At 42.3% G+C, this 23,739-nt stretch overlaps 1 protein-coding gene across 1 annotated transcript in view; it reads left to right on the plus strand.

Moving 5' to 3' along the window:
* The window catches only part of SKAP1 (src kinase associated phosphoprotein 1), a 390,080-nt gene that overhangs the window by 339,717 nt on the left and 26,624 nt on the right, over nucleotides 1-23,739 (plus strand). Inside the window, exon 11 of the mRNA XM_020997310.1 lies at nucleotides 7,100-7,200. Coding sequence (XP_020852969.1) covers nucleotides 7,100-7,200 — 101 coding nt within the window. The remainder of the gene's footprint in view (nucleotides 1-7,099; nucleotides 7,201-23,739) is intronic.

Consider the following 23,739-nt stretch of genomic DNA (forward strand, 5'->3'; position numbering starts at 1 on the left):
TCTGATCCCCAAATGCTGCCAGAAACACGTAAACCTCAAGAAAACCCATATCTAACCCACAAAGCAAATCCTGACCCACCGAGGGCTCCATTTCTGGGGCTTTTGCAGACTCTGGCCCTCCTACTCTCTACGGATCTGAAACAAGCTTAGGTATGGATCAGAATCACACCTTGTACCAGTTCCATATTGGATGAAATAGCAAAGTTTTGGAGTAGCTGGCTCTTGGTAGTGCGGCAAGCTGCCCATCTTAACTGCCACCACCCTTGGTGTGCTTTGTGACATCTGTGGCCTCTGGAACTCAGCCCTCCCCTTTGTTCTCTGCATTTCCCCTTCATAAGCCATCAGAGTTGTGACATACTCTCAGGCTAGTCTTTTCAGATGTCACAAAATCTCTTATATAGTTAGTCACAAAACATTTCTTTTTTATTTAATTTAATTTTTTTTTCAATTAACACAAATCTGTTTTTTTCACCTTCTATCTCTCCCACCCCAATGGAAAAAGAAAAGAAAACTCCATATTACAAGAAGGCGTAATCAAGCAAAATTAATTTCCACATTGCCCTGTTAAAAAAAAAAACAGATCTCATTCTGCACCCAGAGTCCATCACCTTTTTCAGCAGGTGGGCAGCCTGTTTCAGGTCCTCTGAAGTCACAGTTGGTCACCAACTCAACCGGAGTTCTTAAGTCCTTCAAAGTTCTTTACCAAACATCTCAATGGGAGTTTGTTAAACAGCTACTAAGTGCAAAGTGTTCTTCTAAGCATCCAGAAAATCAAATAAAACATAGTCCCTGTCTTCAAGGAACTTGTAGACTAGCAGGTGAGATTAGACTTATGGGTAACTGGAATCCCAAACAGATATTATTGCTCTAGATATGGGGAAGACTTCCCTAGATAGGAGATAGAACTGTGTCAGTGAGTTGTTGTTGTTTGTCCTTCATTCCATGGAATGAAGCTGATGCCATGACTTGCAAGTGAATTGGACTGAAGTGAGGAAGGGCTGTGCGAAGTCAACAGCCTTACTTTCTCCTCCGCAGCCATCTGGGTCCAATGGCAAGATATAGATCAGGACGACTGGAGAAGGCCCCCATGTCAGTAAGCAGGAAATAAAGATATATAGTAGAAAGAACTTTGGATTTGAAATCAGAAGACCCAGAGTCTGAGTCTTGGCTGTGCCACTTACAGACTGTTACAGGAGGCAAGTGATCTAATTTCTCAGATCCTCAGTTTCTTCATCTATAAAATGGAAATAATAATAATAGCTATTTATCTAATAATAATAAATAATAAAGTATTTATCTAGCACTTTAAGATTTGCAAAGCACTTAAAAATATTATCTCATGATAACCCTGAGAAGTAGGTGCTGTTATTAGCCCCATTTTACAGTAGTGTGTAGCTAGTGTGTGAGTGACTTACCCAGGATCACAAAGCTAATAAGTGTGTGAGGATGGGTTTGAACTCCAGCTTTCCTGAACCCAGGTCCAGCACTCTATCCACTGGGCCATTTAAGTGACTCTAATAACACCTACATTGCCTGCTTCACAGGACTGCTATGAAGATCAGGTTAAAGAATGTTCATGAAAGCACTTTATAACCATAAAGACATATATAAAAGTGAATTATCATTATTGTTGTTGAAGGCAGGCTCCTTGAGTACCAGAACCATCTTTTGTCTCTGGATGGCTGGCATGGAGCATAAGATTTTGCACATGAGAGGTACATAGCAAACATTTATTTAATTGAATCATTATATGACTATAAATACATTCTTAAGCAGTTGCACGCTCTTAAAGTAAACACAGACTGCTTTTTTCCAGCAAAGGAGATTGTTTGCTGATTCCCCTACAATCTGAGATGCTCCCCTCTAGCCATCCAAATTCATTCCATTCTCAGGAAGTCAGACCAAAGGACCATGAAGTCTATATTTTCTTCCTAATTCTATTTAATAAGGGCCTCCTCTGTCCTAGGCACTGTGCTGGGTTGTCGGGGGTGCAGAGATAAAAACAAAACAATTCCTGCCCCCAAGCTTACATTCTGTCTAGGGGAAACAGCATGTATGTTGAAAATTAAATACAAAATATATGTAAATCATGATGCACTTCCCATGGAGCTGAGTTGTGGATGGGGGTGGGGGGAGCATGGTAAGGGGTGGGGTATCCCATAGAGCATGCACAAAGCTAAGCTTTTGCTTAGCTGCTTCCAATGCCACATTCTCACTAAAAGTCCAAGACAGTGACTTCCTGAGTCCCAAGCAACACATTCCAAAGACAGGAGGAGAAATAGAGCCAGATTAAGGTGAAGTCACTTCCCTTAAAGCCAGGCTCCTCCTGGCTCAGTCAGTCACTTAGCATTTATAAAGCTCCTATTATATGCCAGGCAACGGGATAGATTCTGGGGATACAAACAAAGGTAAAGGGCATTACCCACTCTCAGGGAGCTCAGACCATTGTGCACAAGCAAGATACAGGCAGAACAAATTGGGGGTGTCCTCAGAAGGAGGGCACTAAGATTAAGGAGTACCAGGAAAGGTTTATGGCTGAAGGTGGTACGTTAGCTGAGACTTGAAGGAAGTCAGGAAGTAGGAAGTGGAAATAAGGGACAGAATTCCAGCCCCCCCCCATGGGGGACAACTGGTGAACATGCCTGGAGTCTGGAGATGAAGTATCTTATATGAGAAACATCAGGGAGGCCAATGTCACTGTGTCACTGGGTACTTGGAGGAGAATAAGGTATAAGAAGACTGGGGGGGGGGAAGCAAGTCATGAAGGGCTTTAAAAGCCAAAAGGAGGATTTTATTTTATTTTTGCTCCTGGAGGGCAATAGGGAGGCCTTGGCTCAGTGGCCAATCCTCTTTTGCACATGTCTCCTCATCCTTACTTCACCTACCTTTGTCATGGGCATGGAAAACCAACCAAAAGTGTCTGGCCATACATGTACTTAGCAAGAAGTCCATGTGTCACCAGAAATCGTCTGATATTAGGACCCACTGTAAAAGACTGAGGCAAAAGCTCAGCCCCACACATGCTCCAGGACATGACCCCCTTGGCCTCTCCCTATGCATTCTTGGCTCCATGAGGAGTGTCCCAATCCAGCAGATGGGTGGAGGGTCCCCTCATTACTCCCATTAGCAAAATAATTTCCCAAAGGAAAGCATTATCAACTCAGGAATCAAGATAAGCTGCTTATAAGTGATAGCTCTTGAGCTAAGTTTTGAAGGAAGCTAGAGATTCTCCAAAGAAGGGTAAAGAAGCAGTGGGTTTCAGTCATGGAGGACAAAGGCACAGCATGTGAAAGGGTATCGTGCAATAGCCAGAAAAGGTAGGTGAGAGCCAGATTGCACAGGAGGAGGAGAAGTTGTATTTTATCTAGAGGCAATAGGAAGCCATCAAAGGATTTTTTTTTTAATTCACAGAAGGTAACAGAAGGAAGTTCAGTAGGAAACATGGACGACTTTGAAAATAATCTGTTGAATTGACTTTGAAAATAATCTGTTGAATGGTCACCTATTTAGTGGGAGAAAAATCCTTCTGGGTGAAGATTTGTGGTTGTGTGTGCAATCCTCTTTTTGTATTCACCTTTGTATGTATGGAAATGTTCATCTTACTCAGTATTCATTAATTAAACATCTTACTTGGTATTTGGAATTTTTAAAAGGAAAAGTGTTTTTTAAAGAAACTACTGTGACCAAAAATTGTCCTACATTCTCTGAGCTTAGTTGAGCTGGTCCTTGGATCACAGAAAAAGTCTATTAATAAGCCTTTGAATGAAGTCTTTCCAATTTAATAGAACCTGCTAAGTATTCATGCTCCCCTGGCATAACTTTCAAGAAGCCAGAATCATTTCTGTGTCATTGTTATCTGTGAGACTGAGATAGGGACTGGCCCTTTGATTTCATTAATACAGGGAACTCCTGGATGAGGAAACTGCCTCCAGCCATATTGTCATCTTCTCTACAATGTATAGTCTTAGAGAGTTGATTATAGCCATAAGGACTTTTTCTAGGGTCTTGAATCCAGGTGTTTCTAGTCCTAAGGCCAGCTCTCTATCTGCTATGCACTTTTACATCACTGCCATAGTACCTGTGAGGTACAACTTAAACTGAGAGCTCTTGTTTACTCAGTTAAAATTAACCATTTATGCAGAAATACATCTCACATGCAGGCACTGAAATGGGGAGCTAGGTGCCATGGTGACTGTATCATAAAGTCGTAGAATTTTAGCATTAGAGGTCATCTAGTGCAACATCCTCATTTTACAGAGGAGAAACCTGGGGCTTAGAGAGGTCACCAAGAAGTGTCAGGGCCAGGATAGAACCCAGGTCTTCTGACTTCTAGTCTAATCTACTTTTCACTTTAGCCCTCTGCCTCTAGATTTAGGAATCTAGGAAACCTAGACTCTTTTTAATTTTTTTGTCATATTCTACTACTCAAATTGATGTTGAGTTGTTTTCAGTTGTGTCCGACTCTTCATGACCCCTTTTGGGGATTTCTTGGCAAAGATGCTGGAGTGGTTTGCCATTTCCTTCTCTAGCTCATTTTACAGATGAGGAAACTGAGGCAAACAGGGTTAAGTGACTTTCCCAAGGTCACACAGCTAGGAAGTGTCGGAGGCTGGATTTGAATTCAGAGAGACGAGTCTTCCCAACTCCAGGCCCTGTGCTCTATCCACTGTGCCACGTAACTGCCCCCATACTGGAGAACTGACCTCTCTATTGTTACAGGATCCTGTTCTTCTATTCCAAGAGTAAAGAGGCAGCTTGGCATAGTAGATAGAAGACTGGGTCAGCCTTGGAGTCAAAAAGACCTCAGTTGGAGGCCTGCCTCCTGGATCCACTGGTTGTGTGGCTGCAGCACATCAGTTAAGATTCTCAGTGCCACCAGGGAGCACCCCAAGGCTATCCGTTACAGCAGAGGCCTTGATAATAATCTTTGTGATTAGGCCTGTTATAAATGAAAATGCTGTCATTCTTTTCCATTGCTTCCTTCCTATTTTGACAAGCGAAGTCCCCCAGAATTCATCCAAATCACTCTTTGTCTTTGTACTCCCTACATGTTTTTCCTTGAAATGCATATATGCTCAACTCTATGGCAAAATGCTGTCCTAATGGTAGTAGTTGGTCTTTTTGCTGCCCTCTGTTGTCTGCTCTGAATAGTAGCACTTCGATGTGTTAAGAAATTAAGCCTGGGCTCCTCCTCTGTGTTAGAAATGATAACGTTTTAAGTAACTGCATGCCATGCATTACAAAAGCCTAAGATAGGTCCATAGTGTCTGTCCTTACTATGCACTTCCCAGATCTTTCTTGTAAGATTCATATTAAAGTTTCTTTTCCATAAGCCATAGAGAGCTAATTCCTATGGGATTCATATATACACACACAGACGCACACCTCCCTACCCCCCATCCCAAGTTCCTTCATCTAAATACAACAAACATTTATTTTAGTGTTCTAAGAGACTACTTTGTGTAAGGCACTGTTCTAGATGCTGGGGATATAAAGACAAAACTACATAGCCCCTACCCTGAAGAACTCACATTCTTCCCATTATCTAGCTCCCATAAATACCCTCCAAGGAAGTACTAATACCCTTTGCTACTCAATTGGGTTTCCACAGTCCCAGTTCTTCAGAAAATGTCCCCAGTATAATCTCTTATGTTCTACATATCATGTTACTTGTGGTCCCTTTCGATTCCTGGAGGACCCTATACTCCCTGCACTCATTGGGGGGGGGAGGAAGGAAAAGGAAGGAAAAGGAGACCCCCAAGGAGTCTGGGCATAGCTGGAGTTTGGAATTCGGGCACGTTGTCTCTGTCCACACAGCCTCCTATTCATAGAGCCTACTCAGGAGATAAGAGCTGCCCCCATATTCTCTCCAGCCCAGTGGGCATGAGAGCTCCTGCCTTCCAGCTCCCCGGATCCTCTCTCACTTTGTGCTATCTAGTGTTTAACCTTTCCGGGTAGAAGAAAATCAATACAAATTCTTCATTGTTAAGAATCGATGGTTGTCCCGTGGTATCATTGCCATCTAGTCTCAGCAGAGAAGCCCAGTAAATCTCCTTGGCTGCTTCTAAGGCTGGGTTTGTCTTCTTTGGTCACTTTCATTTTTAATGCAGATCACTTTGGTTTCTGATCTCCCGGGGGCAAGGAAATAAATCCTGGCAGACATGCTCAGGGTCTCCAAATAAGATGCTGGAAAAGAGCCAGCCCACCCAGGATTTGGTTGGAATGGATGAGACACCCCCTTGGTTCCAGTTAAAGAGTGGGACTGATCATTTTGATATTTAGTGTTGGTTACGTCAGACAGTACCTGGATGGGGGGGTGCCCAAGATAAAGTTTCTGTGTAGCAACAGAGTCCAAAGTGTAAGAATCTGGCCCAGAGGGAGTGATTCCTTACCCAGCTTTGCTTCCAGGCTTTCCTTCAAAGGTAGTGAGACAGCATAACACAGTAGAGAGAGACCTGGCCTTAAAGCCAGAAAGTTTTGAATTCAGATCCCATCTCTGACACCTACTGGCTGTGTGACTCTGGCCAGGTCACCATACTCTCAGTATTCTGGGCAACTCTCTGAGCTTCTAAGCTGCAGAGCAGGTGCCAACCTGCATTAGCAGAGAGTTTTCTTATCCAAAAGTTCCCTCTACCAGTGAGACCACAGCACCTATCCTTCAATTCATGTTGCAAAGTCAGGCTGGGTAAGCCAGCTTTGGGATCAACAAATGATTGGATGGAAGAGATCTCTCTTTCTTGCTTATTCACAAAACAAGTGGAATATCCTGCCCGACTTTCTTCTATTGATGAAGAAATGCATGTCATCACATTACCAAGTTCATATCCTACTGGTGGTGATCTGTAAACATTTGATGTTAGTTAATGATCCCCTCCTCCCACAGTCCTTTGCTCAATCTGTGTGAAACTCTTTTAATATATGCCTGTAGCTAGGCCTCTGACCCTAGAGTGTCAGGTTTCCTGGGTGTAAGTTCAAGCCCGACTTTGCAGTGTCCAGCTAGAAATGAGAGGCCTTGGAAAACAGGTGGCCCTCTGTTGGCGGATTCAGGAGGTTTTTTGATGGAGTTTTTTAACCATATATCTTTCTTCTCTTTCATTAGGAAACTATGCTAATTATTACCAGGGACTATGGGACTGTTCCAGCGATCATCCAGATGAATTGCCCTTCCAGCGAGGGGATATCATCCGAATCCTGAGCAAGGTAGGAAAAGCAGTGTGAGTTGGAGACCAGAAGTCACTTTCTTGAATCTTGAAGAAATTTATTCCCCATCTAAATCCAGTTTTCATCATTGACAACTTTCCTTATACCTATATATAATGTGTGTGTGTGTGTGTGTATATATATATATATATATGTATATATATGACTGTCTGTTATCTGAGAACAAGCCCACTTCAATTCAGAAAGGCATGCATACATACATATGTTACATATATGTCGCACACATATCATATATTTTATATATTACATATGGGGCAGCTGGGTGGTACACTGAATAGAGTGCCAGGCCTGGAGTCAAGAGTTCAAATATGGCCCCAGACACTTATTAGCTGTGTGACCCTGGATGAGTCACTTAACCATATTTGCCTCAGCTTCCTTATCTGTAAAATGGGCTGGAGAAGGAAACAGCAAACCACTCCAGTATCTTTACCAAGAAAACCCCACCGGGTCACAAAGAGTTGGATATGACTGAAACAACTGAACAATAGTAAATATTATATATGAAACACACAAACAAATATGTCTTTCTGAATTGAGCAGGGCTTGCCCTCAAATGAGAGACATATAAATCTGATCCTAGGCCTGTGCTCAAAGCCTTTCCATCTTGGTAGAACCTGCTAGTGCTTTCAATCCATTGTGAGTCAGCTTTCAAGAACCCAGGGTCTATCTCAGTAGGGATAGTAACACTTATCTCCTAGTGATGTTGTGGGGTAGCTAGACCTGAGTTCAAATCCAGACTCAGACGCTTACTAGCTGTATGACCTTGGGCAAGTCACTTGACCTCTGTTTGCGTTAGTTTTCCCAACTATAAAATGGAGATAATAATAGCACCAACCTCACTGGGTTGTTATGAGGATCAAATAAGATAATATTAGTTAAAGCGCTTAGCACAGCGTCTGGCCCATAGTAGGGGCCCTATAAATGCTTATTCTTTTTCCCCTTCTCAAATAAGATAATATGTCGATCACATTACGAACCTTAAAGTGCTTATATAAATGCTAGCTATTATAAGGCATTAGAGCAAGATGTTACTGGAGGGTATAAATGACGCACAGAGTAAATTTCCATTTATCCATTACCACTAGGGAAAAGCAAGCTTTGATTAATTGAATATTCTCATTCAGTTTAAATGAGAGTTACCACCTAGACTGTACGCAGATTATATCAATACATCAAGGACCAGTGATTTTGTCAGTGTGAGAACTGCCTCCACTGAATTGATCATAGCCCACATATGACTTATAGTCCTGGAAAGTTGCCTGAAACTCAGCGTGATAGCATGACTTGCCCATGATCAAGCTATGTATGAAGTATTAGTGATGGGATTTGAACCCAGGCCCAGTACTCTCTAGCCACTGCTCCATGTTATCTCTCCCTACATCACAGGTTCTTAACCACTTTTGTGCCATGAACCCCTCTGTCACTCTGATTAAACCTATGGACCTCCTCTCAGAATAATGGTTTTAAATGCATAAAATACACAGGACTGCAAAAGAAGCAAATTATATCAAAATCATTAACAAAATATTTTTTAAAAAAAGAATGAAAGAGTTCATGGACCCCAAATTAAAAACAACTGCTCTTCATGGATTAGCAGGCTTTTTAAACAATTTAAATAGACTCAACTAAAACTATGCTGATCATAATTTGAACTTTTTGTGATGACTTAGAATATACTTCATGTTTTTGTAGTGGTTCAAGACCATTGTTATGTATGTCATTTATCATTATACTGTACAACACTATAAAAAAGTTCTTTTTGATTTTATGTTTTGGGGATTCTAGATAAACATGAATTTGGAGTGTGTGTGTGTGTGTGTGTGTGTGTGTATGTGTGTGTGTGTGTGTGTGTATGCGCACACATGTGCATATGTATACTCTCTATCTTACTTCACTAGGTATGTCATCGCCTTCCATGGATTCAGTGATCACCTCTATGCTAATGATCTTCAGAGCTACTTATCTAGCCCTAAGCTCTCTCCGTACCTCCAGTCACATCTCCAGCTGCCTATTAGACATCTCAAACTGGACGTCCTATAGACATCTTAAATTCAATGTGTCCAAAACTGAACTCATTATCTCCCCCTCCTCCCAGATCTTTCCCCCTTCTGAACTTCCCTGTTCCTTTCAAGGGTACCACTCTCCTTCCAAGCACCCATTCTCACAACCTCACTCTCTTTTACCCCACTCATATCCAATCTATTACCAAGGCCTGTTGACTTTACCTTTGCAACATCTCCCGAATATGCCCCTTTCTTTCTTCTAATACTGCCACCACCCTGGTACAAGCCCTCATCATCTCACACCTGGACTAGCACAGTAGCCTACTCATCAGTCTGTCTGCTTCAAGTCTCTCCCCACTCCTGTCCCTCTTCAGTTCAGCTGTCAAATTAGTCTTCCTAAAGGACAGATCTGACCGTTTTACTCCTCCTATTCAATAAACTACAGGGACTCCCCATCACCTTTAGGGTCAAATATGAAGCCCTCTGTTTGGCTTTCAAAGCCCTTTACAACCTGGCCGCTTTTACCCTTCTGGTCTTCTTACACCCTGCTCTGCCCAGCTCATACTCTTCACCCCAGTGACACTGGCTTCCTGGCTGTTGCTCTAACAAAATACTTCATCTCCAAATGGGGAAGAAATACTGTCCCTCCACATCTCTACCTCCTGGCTTCCGTGGCTTCCCTGGCTTCCTTTAAATCCCAGCTAGCATCCTACCTCATGCCTTCCTCTGAAGATATCAACAATTTATCCTATATCTCGTTTGTACAGTTGAGTGCCCATTGTCTCCCCATTAGACTGTGAATTCCTTGAGAGCAGGGCCTGTCTTTTGCTTTTCTTTATATCCCCAGTGCTTAGCACATTGTCTTGTACATAGTAGGAACTTAATAAATGTTAGTTAACTGACTGTGTGTTAGGGTTTGAGTGAAAACTGGTTAGTTCAACCGGTTAGAATTCAGCACTAATGAAGTTAGGAAAATGGGTTCAATTACCATGTGAGTCAGCTACTTTTACTCTTCCACAACCACCAACAATCCCTACCGCTCAATAACTGTCTTGCAAGAGTGCATTGGTCACAGTGGGGCCTGAACAAGGCAATCTTGGCTGTTGGGGAAAACACTCACAGTTCATGTCCTACTGTTTGGAGTGAGAGAAGAATGAGGAATGGAGAGAGTAAGATCAATAGCTTTATCACCAGCTGCCTAGCAGACATTTCAAAGTGGGTGTCCTATAGGCATCTCTAACTCCACACGTCTAATTCATTATGTTTTCCCCAAAACCCTCCCCTTTTCCAGACTTTCCTGTTGCTGTCAAGGGCATGACCATTCTTTCAGGTACCCAGGTATGCAAAATTGCTGCTGGTGGGGGTGGGGGTGGCTCTTGGATCATGTCCAACTCTTGGTGACCCCATTTGGGGTTCTCTTGGCAAATATATTGTGATTAACATGACTTGGCAACTGACTGAATATGTAGGATGAAGGAAAGTAAGGAGTGGAGGGTGACTCCAGTTTTGCCAAAGGGCAGTTGTTGGCTCAGTGGATACAGTGCCAGCCCTGGAATGAGGAAGACTTGAGTTCAAATCCTGCCTCAGACACTTACTAAGCTTTGTATGTGACCCTGGGCAAGTCACTTAACCCTGTTTGCCTCAGTTTCCTCATCTGTAAAATGAGCTGGAGAAGGAAATGGCAAACCACTCTAGTATCTTTGCCGAGAGAACCCCAAATGGGGTCACAAAGAGTCGAACATGATTGGACAACAACAATCACGTGGCCATCACCCCAATCCAGGCTCTCCTCTCATCTCACCTGGACTATTGCAATAACCTCCTAATTGGTCTGTCTTCCTGCCTCAAGTCTGTCCTCTTTTCACTCGATTCTCCATACAACTGCCAAAGTGATTTCATCAAGGTGAAGGTCTATGTTACTCCCTTACCTACAAAGAGATTCACCAGTTCTCTATTGTCTCTGGGATTTAATACACTCTTCCCGCACCCCCATCCCTTACCCCTCCCAACTCCCACTTTGGCATTTGATCAATCAACGGCGAGTATGTCAGTACTTAAGCATTTATTAAGTACCTACTGTGTTCCAGGCATTGCACTAAAGCCCCGGGGATACTAAGATACAAGCTGACCCCAGTCAGCCCTTCCAGGCCTTTTTCACAAATACTGCAGTCCCCCCAGCAGCCCTTCTTGCTGCTCCTCACACATAACACCCTCTCTCCTATCTCCAAGCCTTTGTAGAGGCTGGCCTTCATGCCTGGAATGCACTGCCTCCATCTCACAGAATTCCTGGTTTCCTTCACTGATCACTCAGCTGACTCCACCTCCTATAGGAGGAGGCTCACTTGATCCCCCCAGCTACTGGTGCCTTAGCCCCAAGACTGACTTGTGGTCATAGTCATAGATAGATAGATAGATAGATAGATAGATAGATAGATAGATAGATAGATAGATAGATAGATAGATAGATGGATGGATGGATGGATGGATGGATGGATGGATGGATGGATGGATGGATGGATGGATGGATGGATGGATGTTGTCTCCCCAATGGAATATAAATCCTGGGAGGCAAGGGCTGCGTCATTTTTGGTTTTGTATGCTCAGCACCCAGCATAATACTTAGCATGTAGTCAGTACATTATTATAATAGCTAGCATTTATTAATAGCTAATAATAGCTAACATTTAGATAGCACTTTAAAGTTTGCAAAAACTATGTTATCTCATTTAATCTCTCCCAAGTTGGGAGAGAAGGAGGTACTCTTATTCCCATTTTTCAGATAAGGAAATTGGGGCACAGAGGTTAAATGACTTGTACAAAGCTACTAAGAGCCTGAGGCAAGATTGGAATTCAGGTCTTCTTGACTCCAAGTCCAACATTCTATGCACTGTCCTACTAACTTATTGATTAATTGACTAATTAAGATTGGCCAAGACTGACAGCATACATGCTATGTGGACAAGACCAAGATATAGGAGGGTCCCTCTATATGTGGAACAAATTGTTGCTATAAATATAGATACCTTCTTAGCCCTCTATAGGGTTAGTACTGTTAGGAACATATTCCCAAATACATATAAGTGTGGTACTCTACAGAGTACATTTTCTCTAGCCAAAAAAAAAAAGAGTTCCTTGAATTTTAACTGATCACAAGGAGTGTTATTAAACCACATTTCACAATCTTTTTTCTGTCTAGTTTGTAATAACTTATAAGACACTTGAAAAAAGAAACCTTGTCTTCTACCACGTTCTCTGACACTCCTGCCCCCAGATAGCACCAAATATGTTGCCTTATAGTGGCTCACATGACTCCTCTGGACTCTAGGATTGTATTCGGGCCTCACACTAAAAGAGAGCGCCCATGACCCAAAATGTACCAAGTGAGATCACACCCTGTCCTCCAGCATTTTCATCCCGACTCTGGCCTGGAATTTGGACTCGCTCCATTCTCTTGACATTTCTGTGCAGTTCTGAGCCTCCAGGAATAAATCGGAAGCGAAGAGGGGAGTGGACGTTGGCCTGATTGGTATTTCAAATGCCCGAAAGCAAGGTTTGCCGTGTAATAGAATTTGTGTACATTACCGTACTGGCATTACAGGGGTAATCGAGTTATCCACTCAGGTGTGACCAGGCCCCTGTTTGCCCAGAGCCTGCAGGTGAATAAATTAACTGTTTACATTGTCTGGAGGTGCCTGTAGCAGGAGGGGGGAGAACAGAGCCATATTGTCTGCTGGCCTCCTCTCTCTGTCTTGATTATTCTGTTTGTTTTGCCCGTCTTTTGCCTTTGTTAATGGCTTCTCACTGGGGTTCCCTCTCTTCCTGTTTAAAGGAGCTGTGCAGTGACCTGTCCTATTACATAGAGCTGACTGCATCTGTCAAGACTATTGTATTTCCAGGGGATCCCAAAGAACATAGAGAACTCTCCCCACTTCTGTTTACCTTTCCTCTTCCCCATCCCCATTCTTAGAAGCAGATAGATCAGAATTCATTTCTGTTGAAACATCTTACCGGGTCATCTACTTCCATTCTGCTAAAATATGGCAGTTCTATCAGATTCAGGGGCAGCAGGAAGGTTTCTTCCCCTAACAATACACCAGATGCCTTTGCTTCCAATATTTCCAACACCTAACTGTCTACAAAGGGAGGAATAAGTCATAAGCTAAAGATGAGGATCTCTCTTGTCAGCTCCATTCCACTTAACTACTTGGTAACCTAAAGAGTAGGTAAGATTGGGTTTTTGTTCATTTATATGCCTTGAATTTATTAGAGTCCTCAGGCTGATGAATGCCTTAAAAGGTCATCTAGTCCATTCCCCTGTCTTCTAGAAAACCTACATCTGAACCATGCCAGGTAAATAGAAAGTTAATTTGGATAACCAGCTTTAGTCAACCTGTCCAATGGTTGGCCACTCTCTCTCTCTGAAACTTTCTCCATATATGTGTGTGTGTGTGTGTGTGTGTGTGTGTATACACATATATATTCATCACAGACTGTAGTCTAGGACTCCCTCTCACGATGGTGGATGGGTCCCCAGAGGACAATACTTCTTCCCTCAAAGTTTTAGGGGTAAGTGTGAAGAATTGGGGTTTCTGATACTATTGCTCATGAGCTCCCATCCAGCGTGTTCACCCAAAGTCAATCAGCCAGTTAACATCTCCCCAGTATTAACCAATTAAAATTTTCTTTTACAAAGGAATATTTACTGAGGTTTGGCAAGAACCAAGTACAAAAACATTTCCCCTGAACTGGGGGTGCACTTTCCCCTCTAAATATTCACAGTATGCACATGGAGAGTTGGCGAGCCTCCACACAGACGTTACAAATGCTTTAAGAACCTTATTGACCAGTCACCCCATTGCTCATTCACACACACAGAGGGATAGGGATAAGGACTTGGCCTTGTGATTTCATTAGTATAGAGAACTCTTCTTACCTAAGGACACATCCCCTACCAATACAAATAGATAGCCCTTCTCTGTAACTTATCATTTTAGAGCACTAACTAAATCACTGAGAAGTTAAATGAGTTGCCCAGGGTCATACAGTTAGGCTGTGTGTGTGTGTATACATGTGTTATACATACATGCACATTTATATATGTGTGTGTGTGTGTGTGTGTATACAAACACACATATAGTATATATTTGACCCATATGTATATATAGATGTATAGCTTTGCATTATTTTCCTTAATTGGATCCAGGTACCAGCAATACTTAAGAGCTCTGTCTGCCTCTGGAACATCTACATATAAGGGGCCTGTGTTGTGACCTAAGTCCATAGTGGGCTCAGTTCATTCGGTATTAACTAGAGGAGAAAAAAGCAAAGCCAACAAAATGAAAGCTAAGAAGTTCTGGCTTAGTTTCTCTAAGGCTCTTTATCTTAGGATAAGTGGGACCCTTGTCAACCAAGGAAGAGCCAGGCCAGGGATTTGATGAAAAGCTATTTCCTTCCAAAGCATGGATCTGATGGAGGGAATCATGCTCTCACCTCAAGCTCAAGCTAACAAGGCAACAAGCTTGTTTAGACTGAGGCTAGAGAGTAGCTTACTCCTACAGAGTGGTGCCGTATTTGGGCTTCTCTGCTAATCCAAGACACATATAAAAATCAGCCAACAGGCAACTATGGTATTCAGTACTCATAAGTGCACATCTCTCCTCTCTTTTCTCCCTCCCTCCCTCTGCTGAAAGAAAGGTCCTTCTTTAGAGCAGGGTAATGAGAAGGGAGACAGCCCTGGGTTGATGGGGAAAGGGATAAGGAGCTTCATTCTTGAATTCCTACTGCACCCTACTGTTTCTCCACCAACTGTCTGAGTTTCCATATAGTCCCATATAGAAACACTAGAATTGAAGGGAACTACAAGAGGTTTTTTTATGTCCAAATAGAAATGAGCCCAGAAAGAGAATCATTTATCCTTACAAAGATCTCTTGAGAGAGAAGCTCCCTGCAAGCTCTATCCACAAGGAGAAGACATAGTTCCTGAGCCTGACATCATTAAAATTTAATTCAGGAAGACCTGAGTTTAAGTCCTAGCTCAGATATTCTCTAGGTATGTAACCCTGGGCAAGTCACTTTTGCCTCACTGTGTCTCAGTTTCCTTATCTGTAAAATAAGAAAGTAGTACTCGATGGCTTCTAAGGTCCCTTTCAGCTCTAAATCTATGATTCTATATTGTTGTTGTTGTTGTTTTTCAGTCATTTTTCAGTCATATCTGACTCTTTGTGACCCCATTTGGGGTTTTCTTGGCAAAGACACTGGAATGATTTGCCATTTCCTTCTCCAGCTCATTTTTCAGAGGAGGAAACTGAGGCAAATAGGGTTAAGTGACTTGCCCAAGATCAAACAGCTAGGAGGTATCTGAGGTCAGATTTGAACTCAAGAAGATGAGTCTTCCTGACTCCAGGCCTGGAACTCTGTGCACTATGGTGCCTCCTAACTACCCCTAGCTTATGATTCTATAAGCCTATGATAATTCAGCAAACATTTATTAAGTACCTAGTATGGGCAAGACTGTATTAGGACACTGAGGATGTACTCCAATACCACCATGGGTCTGTGGTCCTATCAATGTAAGTATTATTTGTATGGGATACAGATCACAACCCATCCATGCCTGCCCAACCTATGCACCTCCAGTCCACATCCTCCTATACAGCAGGGGCAACATGGGGGACAGTAGGGGTCCACCCAAGATGCCAGGGCCTTCTTTGCTCTGTCTTGCAATATTCAAAAGATACCAGTAGAATACAAAGGCCGGTCTTCAGTTATGCCTCATTCTCACCATGTGACTAGCCCATCTTTTTCATTCACATATTTATTATCTATCTTTACAATATATACTTATATATTCCTTTATAACAATTTTAGAATATATACATACATATGTGTGCATATGTGTGTAGATGTGCGAAGATGTACATATGTACATATACATATACGTATGTGCACACAAAGACAAAAACAAAACAGTCACTGCTTTGAAGGTACTTCTAATTCTACCCGAGTAAATAGCGTGTATACAGAGAAGTAACAAAAAAGTCTTTAAACTTTGCTCCTAGGGAACAAAAAAAGAACCAGTGGAAAAGGGATTATCTCACCAGAACTATTCTGAGTGACCCTCTAAAAACCTCATCTCTTTGCTCCAAAAACACAAAAGAGCTCCACTCAAATAGGGAGACACAACAACGCAGACAAAAGATCTCCTTGGGAGTCTACTGTCCCTTATTCCAAGAGAATTGTCATTGGCTACCTCTATTCCCATGCGATGGGGAATGGAGACAGCCAGGGGACTTCTTGTACATAAGGCAAGCTGAAGAAACATATTGGTGTCTAGAGCTAGTATTGTCAATATCACAATCATCGAAAAAAGCACCTGCTGCTCCCCTCCCCCCACGCTACCAAATAATCATATTCTCAGGTACCAGACAGCTGCATTTCCACTTAATTCCCTGACTTCTACTTTGAGGGCTTTAAAATATATTGAAGGGAAAAGTGGGTAACAAAGCAGACCACTCTGGCAAGTACCCTGTGGATGATCATTTTGTTCCTTCCTTTGAGCGGCTCAGGTTTTAAAGGTTTTAAACCCTTCCTGATGAAGTAAATTAGTTTTCTCTTCCCCCCTCCCAACCCCACATACCCACGTCCCCATGTCCCCCTGCTCAATGTGGAAATGCAGCTCAGTGCCATGGTGGGATTTTAACTCCCTTCAGTGGCTCCAGATTGTGGGCGCTTGTGCGGGCTTCCTCACACGTAACCGATTGCTCCTGAGAGCCTGCCTCTCGTAAATTACTTTGCACGATGCCCGCGACCACCGCAGAATTCAAGTTTGAATAGAGCAGGAAAAAGGTGTTTGAAAGGCCTGTTCACTCAGCTGCATTTTAATTTCCTTTTCAATCTTGTCCCAATTAATTTCACAGAATTAATCTCACAGAAGCAAACTCGGCAGCATCGAGGCTGCAGTTTTAGTGTGGCGGGCGGTTGCTCTGCCTGAACATGAAATAGGAGCTAATATAAAAATCCATCTGCTGTGTTTGAAGCACACGCCGGCTGCCAATCAGTCCTGTCTGACATTCCAAGCATCAACAGCGGGGAAAAGTGATTTGGGGGTTAGTGGCCATCAGTACTTGGAGGGAGTTCAATAACAGGTGTACTCCCCAAATCCATCCAGCTTGGGCACTGGGCATAACAGGGCAGGTGCTGAATCACCCTCTGTGTGATACTGTCGCCTTCCCTCCGAAGACCTCAGTGACTTTATGCAGACCAATATTGCTATGGGCAATGAACATCATTCCCCCATCAATTGTGTGGAAAGGAAGCATGGAACCTAGAGCAGAATGAAAGAAATCATTGGTCCCAGTTTCCAGGGCATGGACACTCTTGTCTCTGCCCGTCTGCCTCTCTCTGTCTGTCTCTGTCTGTCTGTCTCTGTCTCTCTCTGTCTATCTCTCAGCTCCTTGGCCTTCACAAGAAGGCTTCAGAGCTTTTTTTCTAGATAATAAAGGTGTATATTTCTTACATGCCAAATAACTCACACCTACTTTTTTTATGTTTTTTTATATGCTTTTGAGTTGATCACACCTACTCTTAAATAAATAAATGCCCATTATGAAAATAAGCCTCCTGTGCCAGAAAGTAATTTACAATGATAACATGAGCTGCTAAACAGATAGATGTGCCTCTTTAAAAGGGAAAAAAGGAGAAAAAAACAGCTCGCTCTCTCTCATTGTCTGTCTGTCTGTATGTCTGTCTCTCTCCCTTCTCCTGCTCTGTCATCTCTCCTTCTTTCCTCTATCTTATGCAAAAGTGCCCTAAAGTTAGATCTCTGGGGTGCAGAATGGCTTTCCCCCCCAGGGTTTCAGTTGCATATACAATCAATGGGCATTAGCTCAGGAACAGGGCAGGATTAAAACCTTATCTTACCTGTCCTTTTCTAGTGTGTGCTGCCTTAGAGCAACAAGTTAGATATCTATAAATTCGCAGAAGAGGTGTGCTGTGCACAGCTCAGACTTAACTGGCCCAGTTGGTAAGCAAGAACATCCTCAGAATTTGGAATGTTTCAGGCCTGATCATTGCTTTCTTTGCTGCTGGGAGCCCTGGAGCCAGGTTCCAGTGTAGCATTCACCCTAAGGTGCTGTTAGATTGGCATGAGCCTGCCCAGGAGGCCCAGTCTGGCTTGGAAGGGACTCAATTCATGCTGTTGCCCAAGGTGGCACTTAGCCTCTGAGAGCTCCCCCAGCTACTTAAACTCACATGGGATTCTGACCCTCTACCCCCTACCCTGCTGTTTGATCTCTGATGCAGCAAGACCAGTGTTAGCAGCATGGCTGGGATATGTGAACAAAACATGGCCTCAGTTGTCAGAGGATCTCAGAGTCCAGGGTTCTCCACTCACCCCTTCCAAAGGCTACTTTTTCAAATGTCAACCCTTCCCTTCCCCTCTCCAAAAGTATGTTGTAAGAATTGTTGGAATACAGTAACACTTCCTATTTTAAGTGTACATAGTTGGATATGACAGCCACCCCCATAAAAACAGATGTTAATTCTCTCAGTTGCTTTAAATGAAGGAAAAAATATGTGTACATATGTACACATGTATAGATATATATGTGCACATACGTGTGTGTACGTATAATTTCTGGTCTTCCAGAGAAAGGAGGTGTTTGGTGACATCTAGTGTCCATTTAAGTCTTCCTCAGGAACAGGTCCCTTCAGTTTGCCTGGGTGGAGTGGGGGAGGGGAGGCACTCTTGCAGGGCCATGTGGGGGTGAGTAGGGGGATGTGGGCCAGGGGCTCAGTAGGCCTGAATGGCATGATGAAACTGATCAATGCTTGTCAAATAGCTATTATCCACCTCTGACCTCACCAAAGGGGGAGGAGGGTTTAAGGGGGAATGGATATTATCTGGAAATGTTTGTCCTTATTTATGGTGGTCCAGGAGGGAAGCAGGAAGCCTATCCCCAACACTCCATTGCATGTTAACAAGCAGTTTGGTCTTCTGCTGTGATGACGGAGAAGATGATGACGATGATGATGGTGGTGTTTGCTCTCATTAATAACCTCTATAGAGTTAGGAAGATGGGAATGGGATTTGGGGTCAGCTGGAAGGCAACGGTCATACACCGGTCAAATTCAGTAGAGGCCATTCCTTTCCCCCAGACAGGAACCAATCGTCTAGAACAAACCCTGGCAGCCTCATTCCTTCCAGGTAATTTTTATAAATGAGGGGACACCCATTCCAGGAGAGGACAAAGGGGTGTGTGTGTAAACCTGCTAACAGGAAGCACAATTGCCCATCAGATCTATCCTCTCTACACTAGCCATTTATTATTAAAAAAAAAAAATTCCCAAAGAGAGAGAGTAAAACTGGCTTTTCCCACCCTAGGCCCCCTCCTGCAAACCCCTGCTCAGGGCAGGACCCTTAGCTTCTCTTCCTGCTCTGCCAGCCCTTCAGTCAGGTGGAAATGTAACACATCTCCCTCCAGACCAGATAATGAACCACAGGACACTTGCAAAAAGTGTTTACCTAGAACCATCTAAACCATCTCGGGGTTGGGTTAATGCTTAGAACCGCCCGTTGCTTTGCAAACTTCAGCGTTTAAAAAAAAAATCCAGCCATTTATTTTGCAGTGAATTTATAACAAATGCTGTTAAAGGCTTCGTCTTTTGACAGAGGTAATAATAAATTCACTGTTAAAGACGGTAGTTTAATTCCTTATACCTCCAATACGGCACAGAATAAACTATATTCATCACTGAGTAATTTTTTACCACATAAATCTTTAAAACTAACCGGTGAAGGCTGTTGAGGCTGAAATATTGTGAATTTATTAGATATGCCCATGTAGTATTGGATTCGGAGGTTTCCATTCGAATATATTACGGGGAAAATTTGTGTCTTTAACAGTGACGTTCCCTCCATTTTCCGCAGCCAGTATTATAACAAGCAGCTTCTCTAGAGTCAACTCCATGTTTATTAGACAGAGATTGAGTAATAAACTCCTCACTAATCTGCCAAAAAGGCTGGATGACATTTCAATGAGATTGTCTATTTAAAACTGGTGGTGAAAGCTTTGTTTCCATGTAATGGTTTTCTCAAAAAGAAATCAGATTTCCCAAACCTGTAGGATTGCCTTGTTTCATTTTAATATTCACGGCAATAGATAATTTCAGTCCTTTGACCAAACTAGAAAAATATTAATGCAGTTTATAAGCCAGATAATCCACAGTTGGGGGCAACAACTTCCACATTGCTTAAAGTTATAAAGGATTTAGGACAATTAGTTCAAGAGAAAATGGGAATGAGCAGACCAGCAAAATAAACAGTATCAGAGATGCAATTTTAAAAGATTATGTTGATTTTCAGACTTGGCCAGGAGAGAAAATAGTTTCAGAAAACTTGCATTTGAAACTTTTATTTTGAAATGTGAGAGATTTTTTTAAAATTCAGTGCTTCGCCAAATCAAATATATAACAATCCTGTTGTAGAATAAAATGTTGTGAGAATATCTGCACCTGACAGATGAGAATATTCAGAACCTTTCTCCTGATTTGCTGGTGAAATGACATTTAAACCAACCAATTGATAATTCCCAAACTGTAATGCCCTCTCTAGTTTCATTAAGGGGACATTAATATCACTGGAATGAAAAACACATTTTATTATTTTTTTTAGCTGCAGGAATTTACAGCAAATCTTTTTAACCCACAAATGCAACAATTTCTGTCTCCTAAACCTTCTCCCTTCCACAGCAAAGGCAGCAGGAGTTCCAAAAAAAACAAAAAACTTCCAGAAATCCCTGTGAACTTTAGGATATTTTTTTAATTAAATTAAATTAAATAGGCTGACTAACTGTTAAACAAAGGAGGAAAATCTGGCTGCCTAATACTGCCGCCCATCAGAATAATTGTTAAAAGACAGAACCCGGCTAGGAAGATAAGAGTAACACCAGCAATTAATATTCAGCATTTCACATTACAGTCAAGGGGAGGTATTTTTCTTTGTGATATGGCTCATAAGCCAGGAGTGTTGGAGAGCTGTCCTTAAAACAATGTCTTCTTTTTGTACAAGTGGAGGGGGAAAGAGAGAGAGAGAAACCTACCGCTCCATCTGTAAACGAACAAACATCTTGATTTTATAGCTATTTGCTTTGTAAAACTAAGAAATGAAACAAAAATTACTGGATGCCTAAGTAACACTTTAATTCCAAATTCATTTACGCTGTAGCACTGTGGTTGTCACAAACCATAATGCAGTATTTAATTAAAATAACAGAAGTGTATCTCGATATGTCCTGGGGTAGCTATCACCAAATTATAGTCTATGCCATCCGTATTTTATTTATGAAATGGCAGATTCTAAGGTGCAACTGAGCTGATACAGAAGAGTAAACATTTTAAACCTGCATTTTCTTTCCTTTTTTTTCTAAACAAATGCCTCATGTTGGGCTACAGTCTTTTACAGTTTCTTCCTTTGAGGAAAGGCTGTTCAGTGGGATCATTCTAGCCTCTATGAAAATCCTTCTTCGTTGTGGGTCTCAAATTCTTGCATTTTCAACTATTGACCTCCCAAGTCTTCTGGCTGTGAAATCTCCCTATGTCTGTTGTCATGGAAAGATTTGAGAGCTGACACAGAGTCCAGTCTAAGAATGGCACCTCTTTGGTGGAACTTGGACGTGGATTCCAGAAAAGCCAGAGGAGCAAAACCTTTTCTGTGTGTGTGTGTGTGTGTGTGTGTGTGTACACTTGTTCCCACACTGTCTCCCTTGTACCTGTTTTTTTTTCCACCTATAAATACCCTTTATAGTTTACACGCTTGCTTGCTCGACTTTGTGGATGTTCAGGAGCAGACATACTGTTCCTTTTCATAAACGCATAGCATCTATCTTACACGCACCCACTATCTATCTCCCCGTTCACGTCGGCTGTCCCATCCACCTCCTTGTCTGCAGAATTATGTTCAGCAAGGTCCCGATTTATAGGAAATAAATAATGAAAATGGAACAGACTGGGAAAGATAATCGAAACATTCAAATTGTTATTTTTCACTATACTTTCGACCAACAGTATCTGTAAACAAGCAGATGCTCCAGAAGAGGTGCAAAGGCCGAATCCCTAAAATTAAGCATCTTCCTACTTTACTGAAATCCAGTAGAATATTTGGAAGGGGTGAGAGAGTGAATGGGTTTCTTTATGGCTTCTTTGTTGGTTCCCCCTCTTCTCTCTCAAGATGCACCAGAGATCTTCCCATTTTTAAGTGCCAAGTGTTATTACTGATGTTATTATTTTTCATCCTTCTTTCTCCTTTGCCTCCTGTATAATTACAAGGGTCTTGCCATTTTTATACAGTCATAAAAGACAATCTGGAGAATTATGAAACAGAAAGAGAAAATAATTGCAGTGACCTTTTTAAAGGAAGCAGCCCTTGGGGTTACTGTGGAGAGATATTTTGATAATAGTAGATCATCTAATCACTATTACATCTTACAGAGAGCATCTCTGAACTAGGCAAACCTCACACACTCTTGCCATTGCCTGGTTCCCTTTGGCGGGGAACATGGCAAGTTAACTTCAGTAGCTGCAAATGTCCATCCAACAAGAGCGCCAGACTTTCAGCTGCATAAAAAATAATAATAATAATTGGATTCCAAACAAATTTAGGAAATCGAGTGTGTTGGAAAGCAAATAATAAAAATATCCTTTCAGTAAAAGAAGAGGGTAAGGTGGTAAAAATGGCCTTCCCCCCCACCTCCTCCCTTCCCTTTCCAACAACTTTACCATTAAAGTTGCACCTACAGCTAGAAGTTTGTCCGTGAAAAATGGTCATTTTGTTTCTCTGCTCAAAGAATGTTATTAAAATGCTAATTTAAAAGAAAAAGGAGTTAAATATCTAGCGATGGTGCATTCTAATTGCAGCCATAATGAGCTCTCTAAATGTGAGTGCCCCTGACACACACAGAGCATAAACAGCCAGTAAACACATCATTAGTACCCACGTTCATTTATTCTGGCGACCTCGCCATGACCCCACTGAGGGTAGGGTGAAAAGCAGGTGGATCTGGCTGTGACACCCCCTAGAGGGATTCAGGAAATGAAGCTATAAGGGGTTGCCATGGAAACGCCTATGTGTGCAGATGATGTAACACACCGACAGGCTGTAGGGCTTCGCAACTGGGACGTTGCCTTTCCCTCGCCAGAACAATCTTAAGGATTAAATTATTCATTTCTTTAATTCGCAGAGCAAAAGGAATCCTAATTTCCTGGGCCCTGCCTCAATCCTCTTCCATTTGTCTCTATTCAGAAATGGGGGTAACTTCACACATGTTTCCTCTCCCTCTCCCCCCAATACCCACCTTGGGTTCTGATACTCTGCCCTCCCCCATCACCATTCCTGGGAAGATTTTTTGTGGCAAAGAAGGAAAATGAGAGTGAAACCACTAAAAAAAAAACCGCTTGCTAAAGGGGGAAAGGAAAACAGTTTGATCTAAAATTGGAGTAGCGGGCCCTGAACTTTCCTAAA

This window comes from Phascolarctos cinereus, unplaced genomic scaffold (assembly GCF_003287225.1).
Source record: "Phascolarctos cinereus isolate Bilbo 61053 unplaced genomic scaffold, phaCin_HiC Scaffold_5;HRSCAF=322, whole genome shotgun sequence".
NCBI classification, from domain to species: domain Eukaryota; kingdom Metazoa; phylum Chordata; class Mammalia; order Diprotodontia; family Phascolarctidae; genus Phascolarctos; species Phascolarctos cinereus.